This window comes from Aphelocoma coerulescens, chromosome 10 (assembly GCF_041296385.1).
Source record: "Aphelocoma coerulescens isolate FSJ_1873_10779 chromosome 10, UR_Acoe_1.0, whole genome shotgun sequence".
In the NCBI taxonomy this organism is placed as follows: domain Eukaryota; kingdom Metazoa; phylum Chordata; class Aves; order Passeriformes; family Corvidae; genus Aphelocoma; species Aphelocoma coerulescens.
The window spans coordinates 1,434,147-1,448,110 of NC_091024.1; the positions used below are offsets into that span (position 1 = coordinate 1,434,147).

The window sequence follows — 13,964 nt, forward strand, 5'->3', positions numbered from 1 at the left end:
CCATATGTAGCAGTGTTTCTGCATATTAAGAACTAGTTTCTCTTTTAATTGTTTCTCTTTGCATCTGAACAGTGATTAAGACTGTAACATCACAGAAGTCTTGAATCCATTAATAATTTAAATGTCATGTGTCTCAGTTGGAGATAGATATCAGAACAAGGAAGGACTACACTTTTTAAACAGCATTCTGTGTGCCAGCTCACATTATCCAGTCCTTTTTTGGGAATACTGCCAGATTGTGATTTTGTTTTTAGGCATCACAGGAGATTTCAGTATCTCTTGTTCGTCACAGCTGACAGGACGAGCGTATTTGTGAGTGCAGTGTGAACAGAAGAAGCCATTGCTGTGGAGTTGGGAGCTTGGGCAGTGTGCCTTTGGCTGAATCGAAGGTGGCTGCAGCCCTGAGCTGAGCCACCAGGCTCTTTGGGGTAACAAAGCTGCTGCTGTGGAGCAGGAGTCCTGCCTGAGGTGGGGAGCTCAGGCCCTGGGGAACCTCAGCATTTCTGTGCTGGGAATCTTGATCTTGGTCCATCATCCAGTTGTCTTGGAAGTAGAGCTGCAGAGGTAACTCTACAAAGGAGTATTACTCCACCTAGTTCTGTATTGAAAACTGTCATGAGTATCCTCATCTTCCATAGTGGTGTAATGACTTTTCTTTGTGACTTAGTGATCCTGAAGGATGAAGCTGTTTTCCAGGAAGGGAAGTAGGGTGCACAGAAGCAGGCTAGAAGGAAGAGAGCACAGGAGCAGTTTGCATGAAGGAGTTTGTGCAAGAGGCAACCAGAGGCCAGTCAGTCTATGGGGACCTTGCTGAACTGGCAGGTCAGCAGAGACTGGAGCAAACCCTTAGCTACCAGCAGGCCTCACTGTTCTACTGCTGTGTGCCCCGTGAGTTCTGGACATCTGGGAGTCAGCAGCAAAGTGATTGTATTGGATCCATATTGCAACTTTTGTCAGCTTCTACCTCCTCACCCCAAGTATTTTCAGGTATTTTGATTGAAACAAACACTTTGGCAGGAAAATGGAAGGAAGTGCAACATGGCAGTATGATGCAGGGTGTTTTCCCAGGTACAGACTAAATCTAGTGGATTATATTACTTTCTGCTAAGTATTCCCAAACCCTCCTCATCCTGTAAATTTCTATGATGGATGGCACTACCTGGAGGTTTTCCTGTACGTGCAAGTAGCTCATAAATGACACTGGTGCTTTCTGAATGTCAGAAAAGTGTGTCTCTCCTGTAGAGTCCCACAAGTAAAAAGCTGTATTCTCTTTTTCTGTGTGGGTAAGACTGTGCATGGTCTTTTTCTGGCATTGATTTATGTAAAAATGAAAATAGACCTGCTTAAGTCATCCAGTTAAAACTTGCTTTTGCATTTCTGTTGCTGTGGTGAAAGTTAATTGTGCTTTGCTGCTTGGTTCTCTTCAGGGCCAGCTATTTATGTGCCTGTCTGTGAGAATGCTTCTCTAGCACAAATCAGATCACATGTTCAGTGTGATGCTCTGTGGTACGGGCACCATTTCATTAAGATGTCAGAAGTGGTCACTCCCATGAGAGTTCCTTGAACATTAACATTTTTGTCTTTATTATATAAAGTTGGCAGTGATGAAGCAAAGAATATTGTGTCCTGCCATGATGTGATTCATAAAATTAACCTGACAGCAATGTTTTACCAGCAGGAAGGCTCAAAGCACCACTTAAGAAGATTGCTTTAAACTTTGATTTTAAGGCAGTTGTCAGTTTTCTCTTTGTGCCAGTATTTCATTGCTTTCAGTATAATTGCCATGTGAGTTGTTTGCAAATCCTGAGCTCTTTCAGCCAAAACAGTTTGGCTTTTCTGGGAATAAGGACAGGAGAATAAATGCTTGCTGCAAAAAATGCTCTGGTAGGTTCCAGCATCTCCATGTTTAGGGCAGGGCTTTGAGGTCTGTCAGGGCTGTGTCTTCCACCCACCTTAAATCCTGTCATGCTAAACTGGGCTGAACATACAATGGGAAACTTGCAAGAAGGTCTTTGGAAGAGTGAGGTTTGGGCTTGTGGTGTCTGCTCCTTTGCTGCTGACATGTGCTTGTGATACAACAGAGGTGGTAGGATAAATAAATCAAAAGGAAACAAAAAGGGCAGTAATCACACATTTTTAATCCACAAATGTGATAATACATAATATATTTAAGGTGACCTGAACATTGCCCATATTTTAGCAATGTTGTTACATACCAAGCTACAAGTACAAAAGTAAACAATGAATACACAGGATATGCAAGTATGAGAAATACTTGAAAACATATTTTTCCTTAAGGCTACTCAGATTACTTTTAAATAAAACAACAGATGTTCAGCTGGTGTGTTTAAAATACCAGAATCTGAATATTGATACTTGCAACACACAAAAAGTCACAAATACAGGCTATCCCTTTCCTTTAGACATCTTGAATGTTGAATAATCTCTTTTTCTGGCTTTAAAAGAAGAACCCAGGTTTGTTTGCCACAAATGAAACACACAAAATCTGACATGTGCACTGGGACAGGAGCGTCGGATACAAGAAATACTGTTCAAAAGCATCAGCTGACAAGTACATGCTTGGAAGAAATGCAGGTAATGAGGCATGTCAATATGGCTCTGCAACTGGCTGAACTTGCAACCCCAGGTGTTGCTGTTTCATTTCTGTGTTGCAAAGGAGTTGTCCATCTTCATTGCTACTAAGTCTACTTTTAATGGTTAAAGGAAATATGTGGGGGAAATTTACACCGTTAAAAACTGTTCTGCCAATGTCTTTCACTTGTACTGTGCTTCAAATGAGTTCTCCTGGGAGCAGGTAAAAATCCATCTAGGACAACCCAAGTGAGTACATGACCTGCGTGTGTGTATTTGCAACTGTATAAAGGTATGACAGTAAAAACTGTTGTTGCAAGAGATAAAGGATAGTTATTCTGGGGTGAGGAAAGACAGAGGGATAATAAGAATTTTGAACAGTTTTCTCTTAATACCATAGTATTTGAGAAGTTATTTAAATGAAAAACATGGTTTTTGTCTTATCCTAAACTAATGAGTAATCAACCATGTAAGCTTCCTCTAGAGAGGAATGACTTTCAAATACATTTTCTGGTCTTTGTCAACGTTCAGATGCATGCATCTTTCTATTACAGTATACATGATATGGAAGGTGTTACCCCCAGATGATGGCACTGTCTGCTCTCTGTGTCAGCTGAAAGGAGAGGGCTCCTGATACTGCAGTATCAGAGATAGAGATGAGTCTGGAGGATAAAATGGAGAGGACAAGGAGAGATTTCTGAGTATGTTTTTTACTCTGGGCCAGTTGGCACTTACCCAGGTTCTGCAAGTGGCAGCTGGAGCATCCGCTCTGCTCCCCCACTCCCTGTGTCCAACCACGACTGTGCAGAACCCACTCTTTCTTTGCAAAATGTTTTCAGTTTGAAGACATCAGTGTATTTTATTTCAAAGAAAAAAAAAAGTCACTGAAAACATTCTGAACAAAAACTCACTCCAGAAACTCGCCAGAGTCACTAAGGCTGTTCTCTTGACTGTTGTGGATATGCTACACTCGGAGGCACTGCAAGTGGATGGGTTCCTTTGTATCCCACCTCTGATTACTGTAGGCACAAATGTCATGGGCACGTTAAACCAAGAGTTGTACCTAGGCTGAGTACTTTGAGGATCAGGGATGTAAATGTTGGTGTCTTGGTCGTGCTGCTCCTCACAAGGGCAATTTCAAAATCTTCACAAAGAGTATTTTGTTCTGTCAGGCAGAACAGTAAGAGCAGCACAGCCTTCAGCCTGAACTCACCTGATGTCACCCAGTACACAAGCCCTGGGAGTGGGGGAACTGCTGTACTACTTTATTTGCCTTTGAGCTCGAACCACTGAGCTGCTTTTCAAGCTAAAATCAAACCTTCTCTCTGTTGTTAGCAGGTATAAAACAAAACTGATGAAACTGTTGCTTCATTGAGCAGTTCTTTAGATTTTCTCCCACTTCAGTTTGTATGATGTGTTATTCTCCTATTAGATTTATATACCATGTAAAATCAGAGATGTTTTCTCATATTGATTCCTGATCCTTTTGAAAGGAATGAACTTAATCCATTACAGCCCTACTTTCTGTCAAAGCTTTTTCATTTGGCGTGGAAATAATAAAAAATATATGCACCAAGGGCCTTGGGGGTAAATTCCATGCATTGCTCTTGCCTTCATCTGTCTATTTTTACACAGCCATGCATCTGAGTTTACTTTCTGTTTGCATGTTCAGCCTGGAACACAAAGCTAGCAAGATCATGGTGAGTAGCAATCTGTTTCTGAACAATATACATCAGCAGCCTTGTGCACTCTGCTCCTTGGAAAAGACTGAATGATCTGAACAAAACAGTAAAATCGATAGCTTTCTGATTTAAGTTTTCCACTTCATCATGAGCCTGGTGAGCACATTCTGGGCCCTGCTGGGGACTGTAGTAAGACTGATGGGAAGGAAGCTTGCTTGCCTACCATGGCTTATGAAGGGTGGCCAGTTCTAGAGAGAAGTTTTTGGTTGGTTTCTTGCCTTTGAGCGCAGTTTCAAAGAACCTTCTCATCAAGTAGTTTGTTGATGCCATTGCAGATCTTTTTGAGGTATGGCCGACAGTCGCCGTCCAGGCTGTACAGGGCAGACAGAAACTCCACATCCGCAAAGTGGTTGAAGACGTGGTTGATGCGCCCGTGGGAGCGCGCGGTCAGGTGCCGCCCTACGAGTTCATGCACGAGGTCTTTGCACTCATTGAGCAGTTCTGCGAGCACATTCCTGTCAAAAGTGTATTCCACCTCGTAGAAGCTGACGATTGTCATGGCAGTTTGGTTCAGCTTCTTCCTGAACTTGTCTACAATCTCCAGCTCTTCCTGGTTGAACTGATTATTTCGATAGAGGATCCCGATTTTTATTGCCACTTTGATCAGGTCTTTCATGATTTTATGGGCTTCCTTTTTGTTTCTGGTGTGTTCCTTTGTTACTTTGTACAGCTCATCGAAGATTTCACTGCTTGTGTCATCGATGAGCATGTTAGCCATGGTTTTGGTTGCCATTTTACTCAGGATCTTTTTCTGGGCTTGCAGTGCAAGATTCTTGGAGCTGAAATAATCGGGACCTGGTTTGGGATAGAAAAAAGGGGAAATGTTAATTTAATTTGGTGAATTATTTTTGCACTCATTTAAGAAAAGTAGAACTGATATGCTTAACTGAGAGCTGGCACGTGGCACTGACCAGAGCAGCCACGGCTGCAGGAACACTCCCAACACCCTCCAGCCAGGTAGGTATCCTTGGGGTTTCACACACGCATGTTTCAGGTCTTGCTGTCACTGAGGGCTTTTGCTTGCAAATAAAGAACAGAATATTCTGGCAGGGGATATATATGCTGATTCTTTGATAGCCTTTTAATTTTGTAGTTCAATAGGAAAGCTTTCTTGGCAGAGAGATCCACTGAGATGCTGTGGTTGAAATAATACATAAAATACCAGAGATAAGCAAAATGAGATAGTGGCAAGCAATGCCTGAACCTTCAGAGTTACACTCTGGTCATTGGGAGGCACTGTTGTTCCACAGCTAGGCTAAGCAGCTTCACGAGCATGGGTTTATTTTGCCTTGATCTGTAGTGTAAATGCCTTCCTCTTTTGTTACCAGTTTGTAAAATTACAGAATATGATCTTTATAAAATGTTGGTGCTTCAGTGCACGCGGTTCCTGCCAGACAAAAACATCTGAGCTATTTGCTCTACATTTATCAAAGAAATATTAGGGATTTCTGATTTTTTACTCATATCTGCACCTTTCACTCAGCAGAGCACCTGAGCACATGGCTACTCCTGCTGGGCTTTATCCCATGAGCTTCTGTAATTCTTGGTAGAGATTAATCTGACCTTCCTCTGTTCTTCACATTAATGTTTGCTTCTAACTGACCCTCTGTGGACAAAGTAAAGGAAATTGGGATATGAAATAATTATCCAGGTTAATACAGGGGCAGCGAAGCCTCTGTTGGATCAGAGGGCACTTTATCATTGCAGCTAGATGGTGATGAGTGTGTGTATCTGGGGAGGGCAGCCAGTGAGCTCTGAGTGATGGCAGAGTGGCCTTGTTCCAAGGTTCCTTGCTCTTGGTCTTTGTTCCAAGACACCTTCCTTGCCTTTCCCTGTCATCTGCTCTCAGTCTCTGCTCCTGCAAAGGAGGTGCCCGTGTTTCCCTGCCAGCTGGGACCTCTTCTCACCACCACACCACAGCCTTGGCTGCTCCAAGGGGGATGGAGTTATCCACGTCCTTCACCAGCTGCTGGGAAATCAAACCACTAAGAGATTAAAATGACAATAAAAATCAAATCTTCCAGTGCTTATTTGATTGTGGAGCCTCAGTGAGTCTTTAAGCTGGTGGGGTGGGCTCTGAGGCCCTTTCCAGCCTTCAGCACACGAGTGTTGTCACTCCTCCCCGTGCTCCCTCCACCCTCATGCCAGGACAAAGGGGTGCTGGCTGCCAGTGCTCACTTGGAGTAAAAGTAACACTCTGAACCGAAAGTCCTCTGGTTAAATTCTGACTTTCAAGTTGGCTGGAATATTGAAGTTGTCATCTTTGTGTGCTGCTGAGCAATGTTAAAGAGTAACATTTAATTTCAACTGAACCACCACCTGGAAAAAATAATTCAATGTGCTTAAAAGAATTGCCTGTCATTTGGAGAGAAAATTGTGGGGCTGAGCTGCTGTCTGGAGGAAATAGAAAAACTGTGATTTAATCTAGAAATGATAAAACCAGGATGAAAGCATTCTTTCACTTAGCAGTACGTGGGTATATAAATAGTATCCGTGATGAGTAAATTATGTGCATTTGACACGCTGAAATGGTAGATTGTTAGTGTCTGTTTCTGTAGTAAGTGTTTGCTATTAATCAAGTGGATGCAGTTGTTCAGTATCTGGTGTGATCAAAAACTGAAAATAATTGCAGAAGATTTTTAGAATATTAATTTTACTGAAGTTCACGACACTTCAGCCTCGTGTCCCTTTGCCCAGGTGAAGCCCAGCTGGCTCGTGCCCTGCTCGGCTCTGCAGCAGGGAGAGCTCTGCAGAGCTGCTGCAATTCTGTGGCTCGAAGCAAAGCCAGCAGTTGGGGTGAGCGAAACATCCCGTCCCCATCACACAGCCCAGGGGCGAGCTGGGACCAGCAGAGCCACCAGCACCTTAAACACAGACCCATAAAAGCTTCTGATGAACTTTTAAGAAGGGAGGGATGTCCTGCACAGAAAAAAAAAGCATGTGATATATGTTCGTGTACCCAAAGTCCTGTGTCTTATCCACAAAACTGAGCAGTGGGACCTTCAAACGTGGGTCTCTTTCCCGGGACACCCCTGGGTTTGGCAGCTCAGGCAATGGGACCACAGCTCCCAGAGAAAGGTGCAGGCTGTGAAAGGGGCAGCACAGCTGGAAAGCATCAGGCCAAGTTTAACTGAATGTTAAGGCTGGAATGTTTTTCCATGGCGAGTCCCAAGTGTGGGATCTGCTATTCAACAGCATGAGTCTGAGCTCCTGCTCATCTTTCTAAAAGTAAAATAAAGAAATGTATTGTTGCATTGCTGCTGTGGCTCTCTCCCCACTTTGTGCTCCTGTCTCTTCATCCCATGCTCCCATGGCATGTGCAGTCCCCGGCCATGCCAGCCCTCAGAAACCAGGCAGATCCCAATCCTTTGTGCACGCTCTGCTCCCCCGACTCCCTCCGTGTGCTGCTCTCTGCACTGCACGGGCTCCAGGAGCTGGGAATTACTTTCTCCACCGTGGCTGCCCTGTGCTCTATCCCAGCCGGCCGTGCCAGGCAGAAGAGGTTCCAGTGGGCAGGGGCAGAGCCTGGTGGGACGCAGATTGTTGTGCACTGTGGTGTCTGTTAGATACAGAAGCTGCAGCTGCTGCCACGGTCCCTCCACCGTGTCAGGAAGCTGCTGACGAGCTCGGGAGGAGGGGAAGGGCAGCGCTCCACCTGCCCTGGCAAGCTGCGTGCCCGGCCACTGGGCTGGGCACTCTGCAGAGCCTCGGCCGCGGCTCCAGGGCCCGAGCTGCTGCTGCTGCTGCTGCTGGAGGCAGCGTGTGCGGGATGGGAAGGAGGCGGCGTGTGCGGGATGGGAAGGAGGCGGGCAGCGTGTGCGGGATGGGAAGGAAGCGGGCAGCGTGTGCGGGATGGGAAGGAGGCGGGCAGCGTGTGCGGGATGGGAAGGAGGCAGCGTGTGCGGGATGGGAAGGAGGCGGGCAGCGTGTGCGGGATGGGAAGGAAGCAGCCAGCGTGTGCGGGATGGGAAGGAAGCAGCCGGCAGCGCACTTGGGCATCCAGACAGCGGCGCGGGGCTCTTCTCAAAGGGCCGTGCTCGGCTCCGCTCGAATTCGGGGTGTGCGTGTGCTGGAGAGCGAGAGAGGCTGTTTGGATGGATTGTTTGGATTCCTGCCTCCAAAATCACATTGTGCTCAGACACCCAGGTGACGCCTTGCCTTTCAAAGATCACAGGTGGTTAGCCACATGATTACATGCAGCCTTTCGTGGGGACAGCATGTTTACCGTGGCAGCCTTTTCTTACTGCAGCACATTGCTCACTACACAAAATACATCTTCACCTCCTACATACAGCAATTCTATTTTCTGCTTTCCTCCACACAGCAAAACAAATCAGCAACAACATCATAGATGCTATTAGCTTTCAGGAACATTACACCAAGGCTAAAAATGAAAAACCACCCTCCAAGCAAACTGCTTTGTTGGGTAGTGATTAGCTTCCATTATAGAAAATCTGACATCTTAGTTTTTACTAAAGAAAGGGCCAGTTCTGCCTCAGATCTGCTCTCAGCCTCTCTCTGTCACCTCGAGAGCTGTGTATGATAAAAGCTGTTTAAAAAGGCCCTTGTGACAGGATTGATCCCACAGCAATCCTCCATCCCTCAGGAGCTGCAGCTCTTCAGCCCCGTCTCCCACGGGGGGATGGCGAGTGCCCAGCTGTGGGCAGGAGGGTGGGCAGAGGCTCCCTGTGCCCAGGGAGTCCCACGGCCAGGGTCTGTCACCACTCCCCACCAGTGACCACCCAGCTCCTGGCACGCGGCGCTGAACGTGGCAAAGAGGTCTCACATCCACTAAACTTAATAACATGATTGCTTAATAACAGAGTTGCTTAATAACAGAAGTGCAGAAAAAGTTTGGCAACTCTAGTAAGAGTTTTACATTTTAGGAGTTTTTGAGACTAAAATGCAAGAACATCTGTAATATTCTCCAAGTATTTTGATTGCAGATGGCTGTACCAAATACAAAATGGTCAGAACTAAATGCTCAGCAATACTATTTTTATGTAAATCCCCATTCAGCCACTGTACAAAACACACAGCAAATCCAGTCAACCAGAAGATGCTCCCACCATGCCGAGGAGGGAGAATGATCAACATTTGCTGGAAGCAATTATGAGGATATGGAAACCAGCCTCCTGAGCACATGAATCCATCTCCCTCCCAGTCAGCCACTTACTCAAAGCTGTAATACCATTTTGCAGCCAGGATATTTTCTCCCCTGGCTAATGGCTGAAAGTTGAGTTGAAGTGAACTCTGGAGGGAGTGTGGCTTCACCACAAAAGAGGAGAGAGGAGGAGTTGACCTGAAGGGTTTCTGTGGAGGTTGTCCAGTGTATTTTTAATTGTATCAGCAGGCTGACTTGGAGAAAGGAATTTCACCTGACACTGGGAGCTGCTACCCCAGTGCCTGCTGCAGCTTGTCCTGGGTGATCAGTTACCTCATTGGCTTCACCTGCTCTCAAGTGAGACACACGTGGAGCCTCTGCCTTGTTTCCCACCACGCTGAGCATGACCCCAGCTCCCAGCAGTTGGGGTGGCTGTGTTTTCCAGCCAGGGAGTGCATGGAGCAGGGTACTGAGTAGTCTTGAGAGCATCCTGGAGAGGTGAGTTGAGCTGTTTTAAATTAAAGGTCTGAGCTAAAGTCATGAAGAGGCTGCAGGTCTGAAGCAGCTTGGCAGGAATGGGAGGTGATGGGCACCAGAAAAGGTTCCCTGCATCTGTGCTCCAGCTGTACTGGAAGTGAGCAAAGGGCTGAATCTTGACTGAACAAGATGGAAATGCATAAGAAAGTAAAGATGATGAAGAGGCTGAAATATTTTTAATACTCCTGAATCTTCACTTTTAAAATGCAGCACAGCTTCTGCAGCAAAAGACAGGCTTTAAGAGTCAGCAGTGCTGCTGGAAACGTGGGCATCCCTCCAGCTGCTAGCAGTTGCTCAGGCTTGTGGGAGATGGACCAAGCCAAGGACCAGGCATGCTCTCAGAGTCTGCTACAGTGGGAGATAGATGGGTTGTGAAAATTGTTGTAGGAATGTGCTGTTTTAATGACTTGTGTGACCCAGTTTGAATGCACCTGGGTATTTTAACTTAGTGATATACCTGCCCTTGAGCCGGGGGAGTCTGGGAATGGCAATGAGGCAGCTGGGTTGTAAAGCCCTTGCAGTGGATATCTGAATGGTGAATCCAGCATTGCTTCTCGTGTTGATAATTCACTGTGTTGCAGCTTGCTTCTTTACAACCTAAAGAGTTGCCTGTAATGGCTCCTTTTCTTGACATAAATACAAAAAAAAAATCTAGTTGCTTAATTTGCATCATTCAGGCAAAATATTAGAGGAAATGAGCTGCAAATGTGTGTGTTCTATTTCTCCATCAAGTCTCACTTACACGTTATAAGATTGATCAGAAACGTGAACCACAGGACTTAGGATTTCAAAACAGCTCTAAAAGCAGACAGGAAAAAAAGTCCACTAAAACCACTTGTCCTGTCGTGTTTTAATCCTGAGCAGCCCAGGCACGAGCTCTGAGTGTGTGTATTACTCTTGGACAGCTACAGGATCACTGCAGAAGAAACATTCAGTGTTTCCAGTTATTTTAAGCCAAGAAATCCAATAGACCAGATGGAATACATCAGCTTTCAGGGAGGGCCAACTTAAACATGTGTAAGCACCAGGGGCCCAGTGCTCAAACTTTAACACTTCTAAATTGTTACTGTGAGCATAAAAGGGTTGCTCATATCCGCACTGGAACAGGAGGTTACAGACTGATAATTATATGATCCTGGGAGAATGTACCAGTACCCAAACGTCTGAAAGCAAAAGCTGGACCTGCTGGAAATGGCAGCGACAGCCCTGTACAGAGGAAATATGACTGAATGGAAAAAAAGACCATTTTTCCTTTCAGTGCTTTAGATGAGCAGCAACTGGGCCACAAGAAAAGGCACTGTCTGGGAACCTGGGGACTGGAGATTCCAAAGAATAGTCTTATTTCTGCTGCTGATTTGTATCTGGCATTCACTTTTCTAGTACTATACTGGAGTTGCCTTTCAATACCTGGAGGAGGTGGTGGAAGGCTGGGGGCCCTCTTCTGTAAAGAGAAGGGGAGCAGTGCAGCGTGAGCAGATGAACTGCTGTCCTCTGGGTGATGCCTCCAGGAGCCTGTCCAGGGGACAGGAGCTCAGCTGCAGCTTCCATCAGCTCTGATGGAGTTGCCAAGGAGGGTCTGGCTGAGCTCTGCCCCTGGTAGCTGGCTGGGAATTGAACTGCATGGCTGTGCTCCTCTCCTGTGTCTGAAAGCAGTGGCTGGCAAGAGGTGTGTGGATGACAGCACTGTCCTGGAGCTGAGCCTGGCTCACAGGGTGGAAACCCTCCCAGGCACTCCCTGGAATATATGGCACAGCTGACAGCATGCTGGGATTCTGTATGGCTGCTATTTGACATTACAAATGAGACATTAAGCTTGGTCATATCCTGCAAACTCACATCCAGCCGGTGGCAGAGGAAGCCACTCCCTGCCAAAGGGGCTCAGGGAGGATCCTCTCTGTGCACTGTGTCCCACAAACCAAAGGGCTGTACCTGGCAGCAGCCACTTTGGTCAGGACCCAGCCCTGGTCCAGCCTGCCAGGGACCAGCTGGGCACACACAAGCAGCAGTCACCTCTCTGGAAGTGGCTACTAAAGCTTTTAATTTTATTAACCTGATAATGTAAATCAGAACCAAAGCTAAACCAGGCTGCAGCTCAGGGATCTTTGCAGAGCAACTTTCAAGTGTTCGTTGTCAACTCTGCACCTCGCATTTTGTAGCAGAGGGGGAAGCTGTGCCAAGGCAGCAAACACATCTGGTCAGCTCCTGGCAGCTGGCAGGCAGTGTAAGTGATGCAGAGCCTGCACAGCACCCTGAGGCACGCCCAGGGTGTGAGCAAGGCTTTGCTATTACCTGAAACTGCTCAGGAGGTAAAGTCTGCCTGCCAGGAGTAAAATACTGTGGTGTTTGGGTTTCTAAGCTTTACTATACAGCTAAAAGAGGTTTTGTTAAACTGACCACTGTATTTTATAAACAGGTTCAAAGTCTTTTGATGTCAGTTCGTTAAACTCATGGCAAAATTCGTTGAAAAGGGTGAACATCCCTGTCCCAGAAAAAGCTTCTTTAGCTCTGCCTGACACTGCCAGAGGAAAAGCTTCCCCACTGACAGCAGAGTTTTGGCAAGGGAAGATTGGTTACTACCCCTTGCAATGACCTATTGATCCTGTTCCTGTATTTTGAGACAGGTGTTTATGACTACATTAGTGTGGGGGTTTTTTAAATGCTAGTTTTACTCTTCAAGACTTCTTTTGACCAAAGAGGCCTGGGGGCATGCCCAAAACGCTACAGCCGGATCTTACTTTAGCATGGGTAGCTCACAAACCCCAGCAGCCCATGCCTTGGTGGCACTTGGGCACATCTTTAATTGGCCGGGAGTTTTTGGCCTTCAGATTGTCTGTGAGGTTTTTTTTCCCCTCAGTATAGGCTCTATAGAAAATCCTGGGCAGGAACTACTGAAGAATTTAACTTCAGTGTCTGAAACATTTTGTGTGGAAGGTCCGTTGCCTTTTCCACAATTACCACGTTTCTTACATTGTCCTTTCAAGAAGACACTGCATGGAAAAAAGAAGCTATCATGGGGACTATGTGGCAAAAATACCCAATTAGTCAAATAATTATTATCTCTATAGGAAAATTATGCTTGTTTTAATGTCCGGCCATGTAATTTTCACAACAGGAGAGTAACGAGTTCTTTGATATGTGCTAAGGGGTTGTTTATTGCTTAGAAGGGACAGAGGCTCTTGGGGAGCATCAGGCATATAATGAATGATAAACAATTATCTTGTTAAGGAATGAAGGCTCGAAGGCTTCTTTGAAAGGATTCAACCACCACGTTCTTCCACACTAAAGTAACAATTACCCAGGAAAGAAAGGCTTCTCTTGCCAAAGTATTGTTTAAAAGCCACGTGAAACCTTTCAAGCTCTTGCAGCTGTCCTGTTTCATCCAGATGCAATTGTTGCAGCAGCTTCTCTTTGTCAATGATCTGTAGAACTTGCTTGCAGTGGTTCCAAAGAGGCAGATTTGTTCTGAACAAAAACTTTGAAAAGCTGTTTGAACATTGTGACACTTGCCCAGGTCTTGGGGGCTTTCAGTCCAGTTTCCCGAATGACTTGAATTCTTGATCAGGGTGTATATGGTTTTCATGTATTCTTTTATCCCCTCCTCTGGAAGGGTGAGGGAGAGAGGAAGGCTGTGGAGGCATCTGTGCTTTTGTGGGCTTGGTGCTTGGCAGTTACCACAGGCACCACTCCTGGTTAACGGGAGGGTCAGATTTCCCTGGGCTTCTGCAGCTCAAAAGCTTTCTATCCCTTCCAAAGAAGTCTCTTTAGCATGCAGGAGCTGGTTGTTCCCAGTAGGAACAAAATAATATGCTGTTAGTAAAGCAAGGCCCGGCAATATCAGCCCTAAGTATTAAACAAGGCCTCGGTGCAATCTGTGTGCTTTAAATAGTTAAAGTGCAGCTATGAACAGGCTATTGGGTACTGCTTCACCAATTTCTATTTTTTCCCCCACCCATTTCTCATCCTCTCAGGAAGAAAATTTTGAGGGTTTA

The 13,964-nt window shown here is 45.8% G+C and overlaps 1 protein-coding gene across 5 annotated transcripts in view; it reads right to left on the reverse strand.

Annotated features, from left to right (window-relative positions):
* Nucleotides 1-2,118: 2,118 nt before the first annotated feature.
* The window catches only part of TNFAIP8L3 (TNF alpha induced protein 8 like 3), a 46,587-nt gene continuing 34,741 nt past the window's right edge, over nucleotides 2,119-13,964 (reverse strand). For 2 of the 5 annotated variants that reach the window (XM_069025582.1, XM_069025577.1), the window contains exon 2: nucleotides 2,119-5,129. In XM_069025582.1, coding sequence (XP_068881683.1) covers nucleotides 4,567-5,129 — 563 coding nt within the window. In that variant the 3' untranslated portion in view covers nucleotides 2,119-4,566. Of the gene's footprint in view, nucleotides 5,130-5,245; nucleotides 5,745-9,510; nucleotides 9,649-13,964 lie in introns of those variants that run through there. The other 3 variants (XM_069025579.1, XM_069025578.1, XM_069025580.1) reach the window with 3 other exon arrangements.